This window comes from Enoplosus armatus, chromosome 23 (genome assembly GCF_043641665.1).
Source record: "Enoplosus armatus isolate fEnoArm2 chromosome 23, fEnoArm2.hap1, whole genome shotgun sequence".
NCBI classification, from domain to species: domain Eukaryota; kingdom Metazoa; phylum Chordata; class Actinopteri; order Centrarchiformes; family Enoplosidae; genus Enoplosus; species Enoplosus armatus.
In genome coordinates, this window is record NC_092202.1 from 5617148 (window position 1) to 5632040 (window position 14893).

At 41.1% G+C, this 14893-nt stretch overlaps 1 protein-coding gene across 1 annotated transcript; it reads right to left on the minus strand.

Moving 5' to 3' along the window:
- Positions 1-1580: 1580 nt before the first annotated feature.
- On the minus strand, positions 1581-14852 carry mmp14a (matrix metallopeptidase 14a (membrane-inserted)). The gene is made up of 10 exons (XM_070929475.1): positions 14425-14852; positions 5599-5747; positions 5306-5428; positions 4411-4718; positions 4164-4325; positions 3815-3954; positions 3511-3649; positions 3169-3319; positions 2434-2549; positions 1581-1958 (listed from the first exon to the last, which is right to left on the minus strand). The coding sequence occupies exons 1-10, from the start codon at positions 14506-14508 to the stop codon at positions 1642-1644; spliced, it is 1689 nt and encodes a 562-aa protein (XP_070785576.1). The 5' UTR covers positions 14509-14852; the 3' UTR covers positions 1581-1641.
- Between the last annotated feature and the right edge of the window lie 41 nt (positions 14853-14893).

The following is a 14893-nucleotide window of genomic DNA, read 5'->3' on the forward strand; positions in this document are numbered from 1 at the left end:
TGATCTGATCTAATGAGTGTAAACTGGGATTCATCTCCATCACTGTCATGTTATGCCTCTGTCCAGCAGGACTCCAAATGACAATGTACAAAAGCAAAAAAAAGTCATTATAACTTTACCAGGAGAACAATAATAACAATAACCATACTTATAATAACAACAATTCCCCATAACAATGATAATAATTACAAATTGCACTATATTGGAAACTGTACCGCTTACTGACACATCTGGACAAGCAGCTCCGCTCATATTCGACAACAAATGTACTGGAATGAAAACTGTTGTTTGTGAGATAAAACATCACGCTTTTTTTTAAAAAGAAATATTTCTCCCGTCCGACTGCTTGCACTGAAAGAAGAGTTTTTGCCTGTTAAGTCTGAGTGAATCGAGCGTGCAGACAGAAAGAAGGAGTCTAGTTTTTGTACCAGGAGGGACCATCTTTGTTTTTAGATGTCCGGACAAGAGGTGCTGCTGGAGCATCAAGGGGGAAGTCGCCTCCAGCGGCCTTGTGTTAAGTCTGACGTACAGATACTAATCATAAATCCTATCTGTGCATGTTCACAAGTCTGCATCAACCGATATTAACACTGTGCATCGGGGACCTTCTTTTATACTCAGCTCCATCAAATTCATCCAAAAATGAGGCAGGTGATAATAACAAAAAGTGAACATGGTTATCAGATGGGAGAGAATCGTCTTAGTAGTAGGGCTAGGTATCATTTTTAAAATACAGTACCTTACTTTGAGAAATAAGAGCCGTCTTTTAAAGCAACAGAAGCCAAAGATCTCAAACATTAATGTTATCTAAACACAGATAAAATAAAATGGCAAACTGGCAAAGTTTTGTTTTAAATCTGGAACTTTTTCATCAAACAATAAGGAAACAAGGTTATGAATCTGACTTTTTAATACTATGTGCAGTAGACACATTTCAGGCAGTACTAAAGAAGTATGAGGTTTGATACCCAGCCCTACTTAGTGGTAGAGAAGAAATCAAAGAATGGCAGGAAATACCGCACAGCCAAATATCAAAAATTTGCCAAAACAATGTATTCAAGAGCAAAAAATGTCCCATTTAGTTAAACTCCCAACAAACCCCAACAGATTTTTGACAGCGAATGTATTTCAGAGCAAAAACTCCCAACAGAGATGATGAGACACACATTTCAAATGAATCAGACAGCAGTTCAGCTGGAGTCGTCCAGTTAAAGGAGAGGAAGGAAGCAGGGATGTTTTTTTTTTTTTAATACCTGGGACGTGAGAGAGGAGAGGCGGGGGGGAAGTCGTTGATGAACATGAGTCTCTTTGTATATTTCCCTTCTCTATGTGAGATCGTGGGTATGTTGTTAATCTCTGAACGCAGAACAGTACATGTAAATAGTTAACATACAAATACACATTTTCCTGATTTCAGTTTCTAGGGCCTTTATCGCTTATTTCTCTCTCTTGTGGCGCATACAAACCACCCAAAACCTAACACGTCGTCCCCCCTCTGCCCCCCATGTCTTCTGTCTTTTCTCCAGTTCCTCCTTTTCCACATCTTCCCCCTCTCAGTTTCCATCCCCACCCGGGCCCTCGTTCTCTCTCCCTCTCTTTCTGTCCCTCTGTGGCAGTCTGTCAATCACCCCGTCGCTCCGTCTACACCTTGTCCAGGAGGGATCTCTGGCAGTAGAGGAGGCGTCGAGGCGTGCCGTACTTCCTAAAGAACAAAAGCGCTCCCAGAGTGACCACAACCAGCACCAGCAGGAGGAGAGGGATCACCACGGCCACCGGCCCGGCCCCGCTTTGTGACTCGTCCACCTCGATGATGATCACCTCTTCCTGACCCTTCTTGGGCTCCTCGCCTTCGCAGCCCATCCAGTCACTGAGCACGGACTTGGGGTAGCCGGACTCCACCTTCATGTACTGGTTGTTGAACTTCCAGTACTTGTTGGCTTTGTAGAAATAAGTGTAAGCTGAGGAAAGAGGGAAGATGAGGAGATTAGTTTAATGAGTTTTTCCAGCTGTTGTTTGGGCTAGAACTGCTCTATATGTGTCAACAACAGAGCCGCAAATGATTACTTTCATTATCGATTAATCTGCCAATTATTTTCTCAATTAACTGGTTCATTGTTTGGTCTGCAAAATGTCAGAAAACTGTGAAAAATGCCCACCACAATTTACTTCAAAATGCTTGTTTTGTCTGACCAAGGTCCAAAAACTCAAAGATATTCAGTTTAGCTATCACTTTAGATAAAGAAAAGCAGAAAACAGGAACTGAGAAAGGTTCAGCATGTTTGCTTGATTATGTTGAATCATTTGTCAAAATAGCTGGCGATTAATTTTCTGTCCATCAACTGTTATAATAATAATCGGCTTGTCTTTTCAGCTTTAACTGTAAACAACCCCAAAATCTTCCACATGATCAGTTTAATGAGGTGGAAAACTTACATCCATCTTCACTCATGATGGCAGCTTTGATGTTTTCCGGTGCACCGCTCCACATGCTGATGGGCTTTGGATAACCGCTGTCCACGGTGCGAGTCTGCTCGTTGAAACGGTAGTACCTGCAAGTGACACAAAGACAGAACTATTAAAGATCTACAGTAAGAGAGACTGTTTACTAAAACAAATAGCTTTGGGTGATTCATTCGTACAACAGAGTCAGGGCTGGTTAACAGCAAGGTTAAAGTCCACAGTGTTGATTTTGGGAATGTTTCTACAATTACACAGAAATTACTCATGGCAGTTTTTCAGATTGATTCTGATATCTTTCAGACTCAGTATCTTCAAATTCAACTGTATTTACTTTTTCTCTACCAAGATTATATCAGACAGGAAGGACCGAGTGTGAGTCAGAGGACTGAAATGAGGGATGCTGCCTTCATAACAAGTTCACAGATAAGCATGGTAGAAGTACAAGTTATAACAAGTTACCACAACTGTACAAAAAGTACGAACAGTATTTGTTTTGGCATAAGGGAAAGAGGTCTCTGCAGGAATACTCTGGCAATGCTTCATAGAAAAACTGGGGTCAGATATTGCAAGCATAAGAGGATGGTAAAGAAGTACTCCCAGTCATTGGTCCTTTAACTTCTCTTCAGAAAGAAAAAAGGTTGTTTTCTTGTTTTCAAAGATAACAAATGACTGAACAGATCAGATTGTACATATAAAAAGTTCACTCACTTAGAGCCTCTGAAGAAGTACGTCTGTCCTGTTGGTGTGTAGAAGAGAGCCGCATCGATCTTGTCTTTGGGTAGTCCGGTGCCCAGGTCTTGCAGGCTCTTGGGGGAATCCTTGTCCATGCTGGACTCGCTGAAAACCCAGTACCTGTCACCTGGAGACAGAAGAGAAACCCCAGAATGATGAGAAGAAGGGAGACAGAAAACAGAGAGGGGGAACGATCAGAGGAAAAAGAGAACAAAGAAGACGTCATAATAGTTAACATATGACATTCATCACTGGAGCAGCTGGCAATGACACAATCGTCCCAAATCTGGTTTCAATCTAATCTCAGATGGAACCTACCCTTGAAGAAGACGAATTTCCCATCATCCCTCTCGTAGGCGGCGTTGATGTTTGAAGGCAGGCCCCTCCAGAAGTGACTGATGGCCATTGGGTAACCTGGCAACACCTTGTTGTTACGCACACGCCAAAACCACTTGTCCTGCAAACACACACACACACACACACACACACAGATAGATTAGAAATACAGTAAAATATATTCCAAGATGGGACGTTTTTTTTTTTTACTTAATTTGTCTGAAATAATGCTTTTATGTCAAAAATGTCTGCCGTGGACTCTGAGAACATTTGAATGCTCCTGTACCTTAAATACAAACTTTTCCCCTCTGAGGATGGCGATGGTGTCAAAGTGTCCCTCACAGATGTCTGGACCGTGGTCTGGCTTGTTGGGGTTAGACGCCTTCGTGGGTCGAGGGGGAGGAGGGGGAGCCCCGGACTTGGTTCCTGTGGGAAAGAAGTGTGAGTGAAATGGTTAATTTGGAGGAAGACCACTCAACATATTTCAGTGTTGACTATGTTGACTGACAGTATGTGGATGTTCTACATGGTACTAATATCTCTTAAGAGGTACAGTTGGGGGTAAAAGGTTCTGGATGGAACATAACTGCAAATATATCCCATAAATTCCCATTTCCCCTCGGAGGACAACCCACCATAGATTGCCTGGATGCCTCTGCGGTCGTCGTCTGGAAGCTGGAAGTTTTCGGTTTCAAACCACTGGTAGAAGGGGGCCATGATGGCGGAGGGGTCGTTGGAGTGCTCCAGACCCAGAGCATGACCCAGCTCATGGACAGCCACCAGGAAAACATCATTACCTTCAGAGATAGAGAAAGGTAAAATTTAGTTTCTTTTCTTGTCTTCTAGGATCTACATCCCACCGCCTAGTCTTCTCTCTCTTACCCCCCTGGTCCTGGTTCCCGGTGGTCCAGGGCTCAGCGAGGTCAAAGTGCGTGTCTCCCCCGATGCCGTGTCCGGGGAAGTAAGCGTGAGCCAGGAAGCCACCCTCGCCGTCGAACGGCGTGCTGTCACCGTGGAAACCCTCTGCAAAGGAGAGCATGATGTCTGCGAACTTGTCCACCTTGTCTCTGATGTGGCTGTAGGGGATCTCTCTGAAGGTGAGCGGGATCACGCTCTCCCACACCTTGAAGGCCCTTCGGATGGCTTCATACGTGGCTCGCTCGCCGATCTTAGGGGTGTAGTTCTGTATGCTGTTATAAAGACCGGAGGGACAGAGATTCAGACCTGGGACGGATGGACTCGACTCAAAATAATACACTAAAGAAGAAGGAAGGAACTAAGTAAGCAAGTAAAGATTTATTTATGTAGCACTTTTCAAAACAAAAGTTATTTAGTGCTTCACTTCAATAAAACCCTTTAGCACAAAATTTTAAACATGATAGAGCACTGTGGATTAGTCTGCAGTCTTTAGTCTTGGACTTACAGAAACAAGCAGATCACTCCACTATTATTAAGAAATTACAGACCTTTTAGCTATTTTTGTATTATTTTGTAGACTTTTGAAGTAATATTTAGAGATTTGATTTTGTTTAAGGGTGTTTAATTTCATTAGAGCTAAAGAGATAAATCATTGGATTCATAGGAAAATTCAATATTCAATATCAGTATCAATATTGATAACCAAATGTCAGACAAAACAAAGAATATGAATATTTCAACTTGGAGTCTGAATTGATTCATCAAGAAAATAATGTAAAGATGACTTAATAATGAAAATCATTACTATCAGTATCATCACTTGCATGACAAAACACATTAAAATATTGTAGGCGTGTACCTGAAGGTCACCTCAGATTTGTCCCACTTCAGACCCTGCACGGCATATCTCTTCCTCCTCAGGTTGCTTTTCAGCGCCGGGCCGAACTTGTCTGGGACGCCACATCGTGGCCGGCTCATCGCCCTAGCAACAGCAAAATAAAATTCTCAGCTATGTAAAATATTCGGACTCCTCTGAAGGACACGTTTAAACTATGTAAATAGTAACCTTGCTTTCTTAGACTCTCTTAATTTCAGACCTCTTGAAAATAGTTGTTGTAATTTGTGCAGTTGTGTAACTAAATCAGGACTCACTCTATCGTGTTGGAGTCTATGGAGCCGGTGACAGTCAAACCATAAAACCTCTGCATGGCTGATATCGCTGTTTCAATGGACTTTGGTGAGCGGATGGCCTGGGCTCTGACATCACCTGGAGGCAGGTAGCCATACTGCTGCAGCCAAGCCTGCAAGAGTGAGAAAGTAATGAAAAGGATGTTGCATTTGTTAAGATATTGATTGAAACGTTCGGACCATTTCTTCCTTTTCTGTTGGACAAAGCTAAGTAGATGGCTCAATAGGATATGACTACCTAAAATAAATGTCATGAGGATGATCATCATCTTTACAGGTGGACAGGTGGGCTAACATGTCAAGAAGTTGATGAGTGATGAATGAGCACCTGATGTAATATTACAGTGTTTATTTTGACACCCTGTACATGCACTGAGCAAACATCATTATTCTGTTTTAGAAAAGCGAGAGCAGTGATGTAGATCTGGTTTGACAGCCGAATAACCTCATAATGTATATGGACCCTTATGACATACCGAAACTGAGGACCTTATATCTGAATATTGTCCTTCCAAAAATGTGATATCCCCACCTCCATTTCCATAATTATGTCACAATCTGAAAAGGGACACTATGTAGACTATCATTGCTTACGCATTTACTCGTACAATTTATAACTTGTGATTTTGACTTTTTCCACCATTTTTTTTGTTGACATTCAACACATCAAAGAAATATAGATCATGTCAGATACGAGACTAAGTTTATGCAGACATTGAGGTGGGTTGCTGCTTCCTGCATATGGTCGACTGCAGTCTTTCTCATCTCAAGATCCAAACAGCAAAATCAAAATCTTGGGACACCTAAAACCTACTTTATCTTGGCTGCTACACTGAGTAAACAGTGTTTTGGTATAGGATTCTACACTTCCATAAAATACAAAAAGCTAAAAAAAGACAAACAATAAAAAAAACAAATGTAAAAATGAAATGTATCTGCTTAAATATGATATTGTTACTATGAGGCTTTTATTTTATAGCAGGCAGTAATTAGGAGTTTTGCTGTGTATTTCTTTCTGATTTACTTTCTTGATGAGTTACTCTGTCTGCTGATGCCAGAAACAACACAAAAACCACCTGAAAACATCTTAGAAAACGTCTTAGTCAACAAAAAAGAAGGGATTGGCCACTTGCATGAACCTGTGGGTGTTTTTCTACTTCCAGTCAACCTTCAGAGCTTGTTTGGACCTGCTTCTCTGAGCTCAGTGAATTGCCTGATTGCCTGGTGAATAAGGGACAAAGGGTGTGTGTGTGTGTGTGTGTGTGTGTGTGTGTGTGTGTGTGTGTGTGTGTGTGTGTTTTTGTGTGCCAAGCTGACTTGTAAACCTAAATACCCATCCTCTACAGCAGCCAACACACACTGAGGTAACTCAGCATGTTAAATTTATTGTCTTCCCTTCATGTGACTGTGACATTACCCCGTTTATGAACTCTTAAAAACCAACACCAAATCCTTGCATGCCCCCTTGATTTATGCTGAACTCGTTACGGGAAACTTTGTTGTGGGGTCATAAGGAGGGATGAGAGAGGAACTGAAAGCCAAATAAAACACACACTCTGAAAACACTGATGTCATTTCAGTCACGACGACCCAGAGCTGTGTCTAGACTATCGCAGCCAAAGATAACTAGCGGTCATAGCGCTGGAAAAAAGTAACATTTTCAGCAACATTTGGGCTCCTCAAAGCTTGAGTTTAAGATCTCCCTGCCACCGTCTATGTCTGTCCTCCTCTTCCTCTCCGTGTCTGCCCTAATGTCAACCAAAACCACCACTATTTATCTTTACACATGAAAGGCCAGCCTATTCTTTCCACCGCCCTGCTGCTGGTGGTCTAAGACTCTCTTAAAGGAATAGGTCAACACACTTTCTTGCCAAGAGTTAGATGAGGAGAAGCTAGGAGACAGTTAGCTTAGCATAAATACTGGAAACAGGGGGAAACTGCTAGCCTGGCTCTGTCCAAAGATGAAACAAAAATCTGCCTACCAGCACCTTTTAAAGTGATAACAAGGAACAAATACTGGATAATAGTAAATGCTAGCAGTAGCATGAAGAGACATCAAGTCAGTAAACTGTAAATGTAGTTAAAGCTTATAGCTGTAGTTTGCTAACATTAGCCATAAAAAAATATATAAATTCTGCTTTTCATCTCACTAAATAACTTGTTATATCTTGTTTGTTTAATTTGTTTTAGCCAGGCTAGCTGTTTCCCCCTGTTTCCAGTCTTTGTGCTAAGCTAAGCTAACCGATCTGTGGGCTGTAGCTTTTCAACAGACGAACGCGAGAGTGGTGTCTATCTTCTCATCTCCTGATTCCCTTTGAGGCTTAGATTCATCTTGAACAGTGTGTTTCCACTTATGCATCTGCACACAGAGAGTTAACACACATCTTCATCTCCACCACCACAGATTAAGTCGGTGGAATTACAGCGAATTCCTTCGTTAGCGTCATCTAAACCTCAGATATCTCTCTTATTCCACCATTAGTGCTGTTTTTCTCTTCAAGCCTCCCTCCAACAAAGTGAAGGGAAAAGCAGGGGGAGGGTGGGGGGTGGCGGGGTGGAAATGTAGAAACTGCATGGACAGGACTACCTGGCCTTATACTGCCTGGGCACACACAGCTACTGTTAGTCATGTGGTGGGCAGGGAGGCCAGAGAACAAGGTTCACTTATGACGACCCGCAGAGAGGCAATTTATCCCCCTTCTCTCCATCTCTGCACATTCCCCCCTCACAATTTCTTCAAGATTTCTCTGGATTATTTAAGCATCTAGTTAATCTAATTTATCCCCGGACTCTCTATTGAGTCAATCTGCCTCTAACACCAACCAAATTTACTTCATCTGCCTCTCCGCTGACTGCTGCTAGTGTGTCCTGTGGCTCCAGTGTGGTGACGCGTCTGCTTCTATAAAAACACTCCCCCCGAAAAGTCTCCCCCACACCGTCAAGACCTCCACTTCTCTCCTCTAGTCCCAAACTACTCCACACACCACCACCACCTCCGGTTGGGACGCCAAGGTATCCCAGCATGCACCCCTCCTCCCTGGAACTCCCAGCAGCCACCATCAAAGCTCCTATTTATCGAGACTTGTACATGGCTGGTATTGTTGGCCTTGGGGTAGCTAGGTAAGCTCGCTACACAGCCATGTGTGGTCAAAGGTCTGGCAGCTGGTTTGGTAAACACACCCATGGGTCTGTGCAGTGTGTGTAGTGACATGAGGTCTGAATGTATAATGCACAGACACTGAAACACAATCAGCATGATGTAAAGAAATACATGGATTCTGTGACCCTACTGTGACCCTACTATCTTACGTAGAACTGGAAATGAATTCATTTTGATCATCTATAATCATTTAAGTCAGTTTTTAAGCCAAAAAGGCTAACATTCAATTGTTCCCGCTTCTTAAATGTAAGCACATGCTGCTTTTTTATGTCTTAAAGTACAGTAAACTGAATATCTTTGGGTTTTAGGCTGGACAAAATAGGCAATCTGAATATGTCACTTTGGACTTTGGGGAAATTGTGACGGACGTTTTTCACCATTTTCTGACATTCTATAAATCAAACGATCAATCGATAAATCAAGAAAACTGCAGACGAATACATGACAAAAATATGCAGTTGCAGCTCTAAATTCCACAATTCATTCGTTTTATGCGTGTAAACTTTAGTAGTAAAACCAATATATTGAACAGCAGAGGTATAATGACTGTTTTTAAACTTTTTATGGACAATTATCATTACTTGCAGCTCTAATCCTAGATACTGCATATTTATTGATAATCAAACTGAGTTAAGACACTTTAAATATGTACAAACTGGGGCAGATACAGTCCACTGCCTCCAAAGCACCACTGCATATAGCTGCCTGCAACCATCTTCTTCTCTACATTTCCAATTAAATCAGCACAAAACAGTTGATACACAGTAAACCTGGTGCTTTCAGGGCCCCTGCTGAAGTTGCCTAGTTGCTACTTAACAACACAAAATCACTCAATCCAGCGAGTTTCAACAATAAAAAAATGTGACTGCGATGCCGGGCAGCATGTATCACCCATCACAGGACATGTGGGTGCCACTCTTACTCACATTGTCGTAAGACTGATTTGTCATTTGTTTTTTCCGGACTATATATATACATATGTATATAAAAAAGCCAACCACAAATTCCTAGGAGAGACAAAAAAAACAAAAAAATCCCCTGTACATTTATAGGTGCTGTGGTAAAAAACAACACGATGATGACATTTCCATAGGAAGTGAAACTGTCATTGTGTCTGAACATCTATCATGTGGGTATTTGTTGATAGTTATGCAAAATACTAAAAGAGAGATAAGGATGTGAGTTTGCGTACAGAGCTGGCTTTAAGTTTATGGTGCATATTTAAACATTTATACACTTAGCAGTGCAGTGATAAGTCTGTTAAACGATGCCAAAGGCCGTCCTTTTGTGTATAACAATGCTGCCAAGTGTCACAACACTATTTGTTTCAAGCTGCCTCTATAAACCTCCACTGTTTCTTTTATTTTTTATTGTAAATCTGTTTTTCTCCAGCCAGACAAATTAGTTGGATACTTCAACCTCACCAGGACAGAGGGAAGAAAATGGACAGACAAGAGGGTCAAGGACAGAGGAAGATGATCTGAAGTGCAGAGTTACATTAGCGAAGGAGAGGTAAAGAAATTAGAGGGATGAGAGCGGTAAAAGAAAAGTGGAGAGAGAGAGAGAGAGAGAGAGAGAGAGAGAGAGAGGGGTTAGGAGTATGGTCGAATTTAAATTTGAGGGACTGAGTCAGTTGTTCCTCTTGTCTGGTGCCAATGGAAAAAACTGAGAATTCGGCTCATGAGTGGCTGAATCTCACATTGCCCTCATTTCTTGGCGTCTCTGACCCAGTTAGCAGTAACTCACACCAGCACTGTGCAATAGTTTTCTGCTTTTACATTTCTACTGGGTCAAACAGGTCAAATAAAATCCCATTCTGCTTTAGCGAAACCTTATTTAACTGATGTAAGCTGGTACATTCATACAGATTTGATATGGTGGCAGTAATGACTGATAAATACCTTAACAACGGGGTTTATTGCACCATAGGACTTGTATGGCAATAATTCCACACAAATAACAAGAGGTAGAATATATATAAGTGTGTTTGTTCAAGTACTGCACTTGCGCACAATTTTGAGGTGCTTGTACTTCCTTTTTATAATTCTTCTACTCAAGGATTGTACTTGTTACCTACATTTGACAGCTTTAGTTACTATTTAATAATAATAAAATTTAATATTTTACTCACAAAATATAAAATTTCCTTCTAAAATATGATGAAGAGTTATAGAATACATTTCCCAACAGTATTTAAGATTAAGATGATAGGTATTACTTTCTAATATGGTATACTTGAATTGTATTAATACTTATTACATTGTTTAGTAATTATTAAGATTATAGATTAGTCATAAGCTTTTAATAGGGACAATTATTGTGTTGCCAAGTTGTAAAAACTCCATTTGACTGGTATATCTGGCTTTGTAAAAATCCATTCTGTATAATGAGTACTTTTACTTTTGATACTGAAGTACATTTTGTTGATAAAACTGAAAAAAATAGAGGGTGTCATATGAAGCAAAAATGTATACGAATATAAGTAGAATTGATTTGACTTTACTTTCACCAACAATTCATGTAACCTTTTAGGCTTTTGTCATCCTTTACTTAAGTAAGTAGCAATACCGTAGTGTAAAAATACTCAATTACACAAAAAAGAATATAAATATACTGATGTATCAAAAGTACTCATTTTGCAGAGTGGCCCATTTATATATAGTATTATTAGATCATTAATGATGCATTAACATTGATATGCATTGGTTAATTTTAATGTTGTAGTTGGCTGAATTGGAGCAACGCCTATGCAGCAACTACAACTTAGGTCATGTGACGAAAACTGAGCCGTCTCCATGACAACTGAGCAAACTCTGATGAAGTATGTGAGACAAAGACCAGAAAAAAGCTAGTAAATAGACCTTGAGATGAGAATTTTGATCTTGCAAATGTCTGTACTAATACCAGACCACTACCTGGTCCAACAACAGTTATTTTGTATATAACAAACAATACTGTTGGGTAGATTATAATAATGTTTTATTAGCTACAGTAATCATTTATTTTGTTTGTAAAATCTTAATCTATTGTACTAAAAAGTACAATATTTCCCTCTGAAATGTAGTGGAGTACAAGTGTAAAGTAGCATAAAATAGAAATACTCAAGTACAGTACTTAGTGAATGTACTTTGTTACTTTCTAATACTACCTGTAATGCCTTTTCAAAGGTCTCTCCCTCTACCAGGTGGTTGGCAAAGTCTTTAAGTAAGATTTTGGTGCGGCACATCTGGCCTCAAGCTTTAGTCAAATCCATCCAGCTGAGCACCTGAGACTAAAAACAGTAAGAATGCAAATCTTGATCCAAATCATGGTAAAAATGCATCTATCCTCACAATACAAACTTGCAATTCTAAGGTCATGGTGGAAACTTTCTCTCTTTGATGTCCTCTATGGTAACAAGGCGGACCATTTTCTCGGGTGTAAAGCAAAGATAAGCTCCCTTGAAGTCCATCAGTTTGTCATTATGGCCGATACAGCTGATTATTTTGACGTTTCGTAAGTGGCGGCTGCTGCCTCTCACAGCAGCATGCACCAGATCTTGAGCGAGGCCTTTTCCTTTTGATGCTACATCAACAGTCACTCTAGTCGAGATAAAAAGAATTGAACCCAGATGTGTTTTGACCAAATCTGTAACCCTCAGCTGGGATCATCAGACATGTGTCTCCAGATGGCAACGGGAAATCTCCTGAATTTATTTCAGCCAGATATGGAGAGATCCTGTTTTAGACCCTGTTGTTTTCATTGCTGCCCACTTCCTTTGCTCACAATGTCCCACTAAGCTGTTTTATTTAAGTAAAGAAAGGTTAGACAAGGCAAAAAATGATGAATGAAAACAGATGCCGGAGGCCGCAAAGGTATCTCGACTTCACCAGGAGCAGCTTTATTTTCAGAGAATAGTGGAAGTCGTATTTCTCTCTTGGTGGAGCTTCTCTTTTCACTCAGCATGGATTAAGTGGGATTAGTATGTCAGAGTGAAGTCAGAGAGAGATGTTCAGATGTTGAGCAACGCTGATAAACCACAAAATTCCTCTGAACTCAAGTTTCTCTGCCTGACTTCTGCTTTCTCAACCCTCCAAACCCCCTATAAGGAGCTTCATCGACTTTAATTAAACATTCACGTCACTCAGTGGTTATTTCTTCTTTGTTTCTCCTACATTTGCCGCTCCAGTTTAGTCTGCCTTCTCCACACACAGACAAGTCTATCTGTTGATCACAGGGTTCATATACAGCTCTCAGGTGATGTAACCCCGAACCCATAATCAACTCTTATCCTGCTATGTTTGACAGCATCACAGCGCCGTGCAACACAACCTGTATCGGATGACAAGACATTCACTCTTCATCTGATGTGTGTGTGGGTTATTATTATTTTAGCATTGAAGTGATGTATATTAGAGGTATTATCCTACAGCTGCAAACAGCCGTCTTTTCTCACTTTGTTTACAGACGTTCATCACTGTGTCGGTGTGCTCACCACAGGAGGTCAGACCATAAACTGTCTGACTCTCTGACTTATCCACCATGTCTGGCTTGACTCACACGCCAGCGACTTGTGGTCACTGACTAAGGTCCTCCTTCGCTCCTTCACGCATCCTGTCCACTCAGAACTACAACTTTTGCTCAACATTTGTAGCTAATGGACTTTTTGTTGCTCTGTGAATCAATTTCCTGTGACCGCTGGCTATTAGCAGTGCATCCTGTCTTTTACAGAGAAGCACCTTATATCTGCAGTTCCTGACAGTATGACTGGATGTGACTAAGCACCCTTTATTTTTACAAACACTTATGACCACTGGAGCTACCTACAGAGCAAATGTAAAATGGGCGGAGATCAGAGGCGCCCATGGTGCTTGTACCCAATCATTTACAAAGCTGCACTGGACCTGATGACAAAATATGTTGTTGAGTCGAGGGCTAAGCTGCACTTTAGTGTCTCCAGGCCAGAGTTTCACAGCCTGAGGCCTGAAGTCTCCCAGATGGAGCGCCTCATGTCCAGCTTGTTGTGAATGCGGACCAGCTTCCTGGCCTGTGCTGCCTACACAGACAGATGAAAACCATTAACCACCCCCTCCTCCGTACCACCAGAACAAAGCAGCTCAGCTGAGGTTTCTAAACTGTGCACTGCCCCTGCATGGCTGGATCTCCCCCCTCCTCCTTCACAAGCCACAAGAGTTTAGACTCATGGCATTTTTTTTCTCTGGATGAAGTTTCATCTCTTGTTACAGTTTCTACTCAGATGGAAACAGTACAGGAAGACAAAGGTCAAGAGTGTTTGGAGGAGGGAGAATAAACACGAAGGGAACTTAAACAACAGCAACAGCTGCAATTATATGAAACCTATTAAACATTACAAAGACACAACAAACATCAGTATAATTCCCTGAAGTTACACAATAGGAGGTTCAAAATACAATAAATGCTGCAGAACACTCTAAATGTAATGTATATCCTCCAGGAATATTGTAAAAACTGTAATTGGGAAACCACTAAATAAACATTTGAAACATTGGAAAATTCAAGTTGTTTATACATCTCAACGTGTATGACACACTTTAAATATGCACAAATCCCTGTTTATATCACTTTGCATTGTTTAAAGTGAAAGAATCATGATTTTCCATTAGACTCACCTCGGCTTTTAGTACATTTGCAGTGACGGAGGTAAAACCAAAGCAGCAGAGACCACAGGCCAGGGTGAGGAGCTGGGGCAGCATTCTTCTATCTGCAAACTGCCCCCCCAAAAAAGTTCAGGAAACTAACTTTTTACACAAGTCCCGCCGTCCTGACGGCAAACGACGAGAAAAATCTCGACTAAATCTATCGATGCTACTCCGTTATGCTTTTAAAAACGTGGCAGAAAACTTTTTTTTCTCGCATCGGCATGGAGACTTTGAACGCACCGGACAACTTCTCTGCACAAAAGCGACTCCCTTAACGTCAGAGCTGAGCTGAAAACACCAAACAAAATGCTAAAATCATCAGGTGGCTGTGACAAATGCTCAGCTGGTGTTAACTAAAGCTTCATAGTTTCCTCTGGTAGGAATGTCCGTATGGTGTGAGGACGTGGTCAGGAGAGAGAGAGAGAGAGAGAGAGAGAGA

What these genes read in the sequence shown, in the direction of transcription:
- mmp14a (XM_070929475.1), bottom strand. Translation starts at nt 14,508, where the DNA reads ATGCTGCCCCAGCTCCTCACCCTGGCCTGTGGTCTCTGCTGCTTTGGT. An exon ending in CAAATGTACTAAAAGCCGAG is followed by an intron (nt 5,748 to 14,424) that starts GTGAGTCTAATG and finishes TCACTCTTGCAG; the next exon opens with GCTTGGCTGCAGCAGTATGG. An exon ending in CGGGAACCAGGACCAGGGGG is followed by an intron (nt 4,326 to 4,410) that starts GTAAGAGAGAGA and finishes CTATCTCTGAAG; the next exon opens with GTAATGATGTTTTCCTGGTG.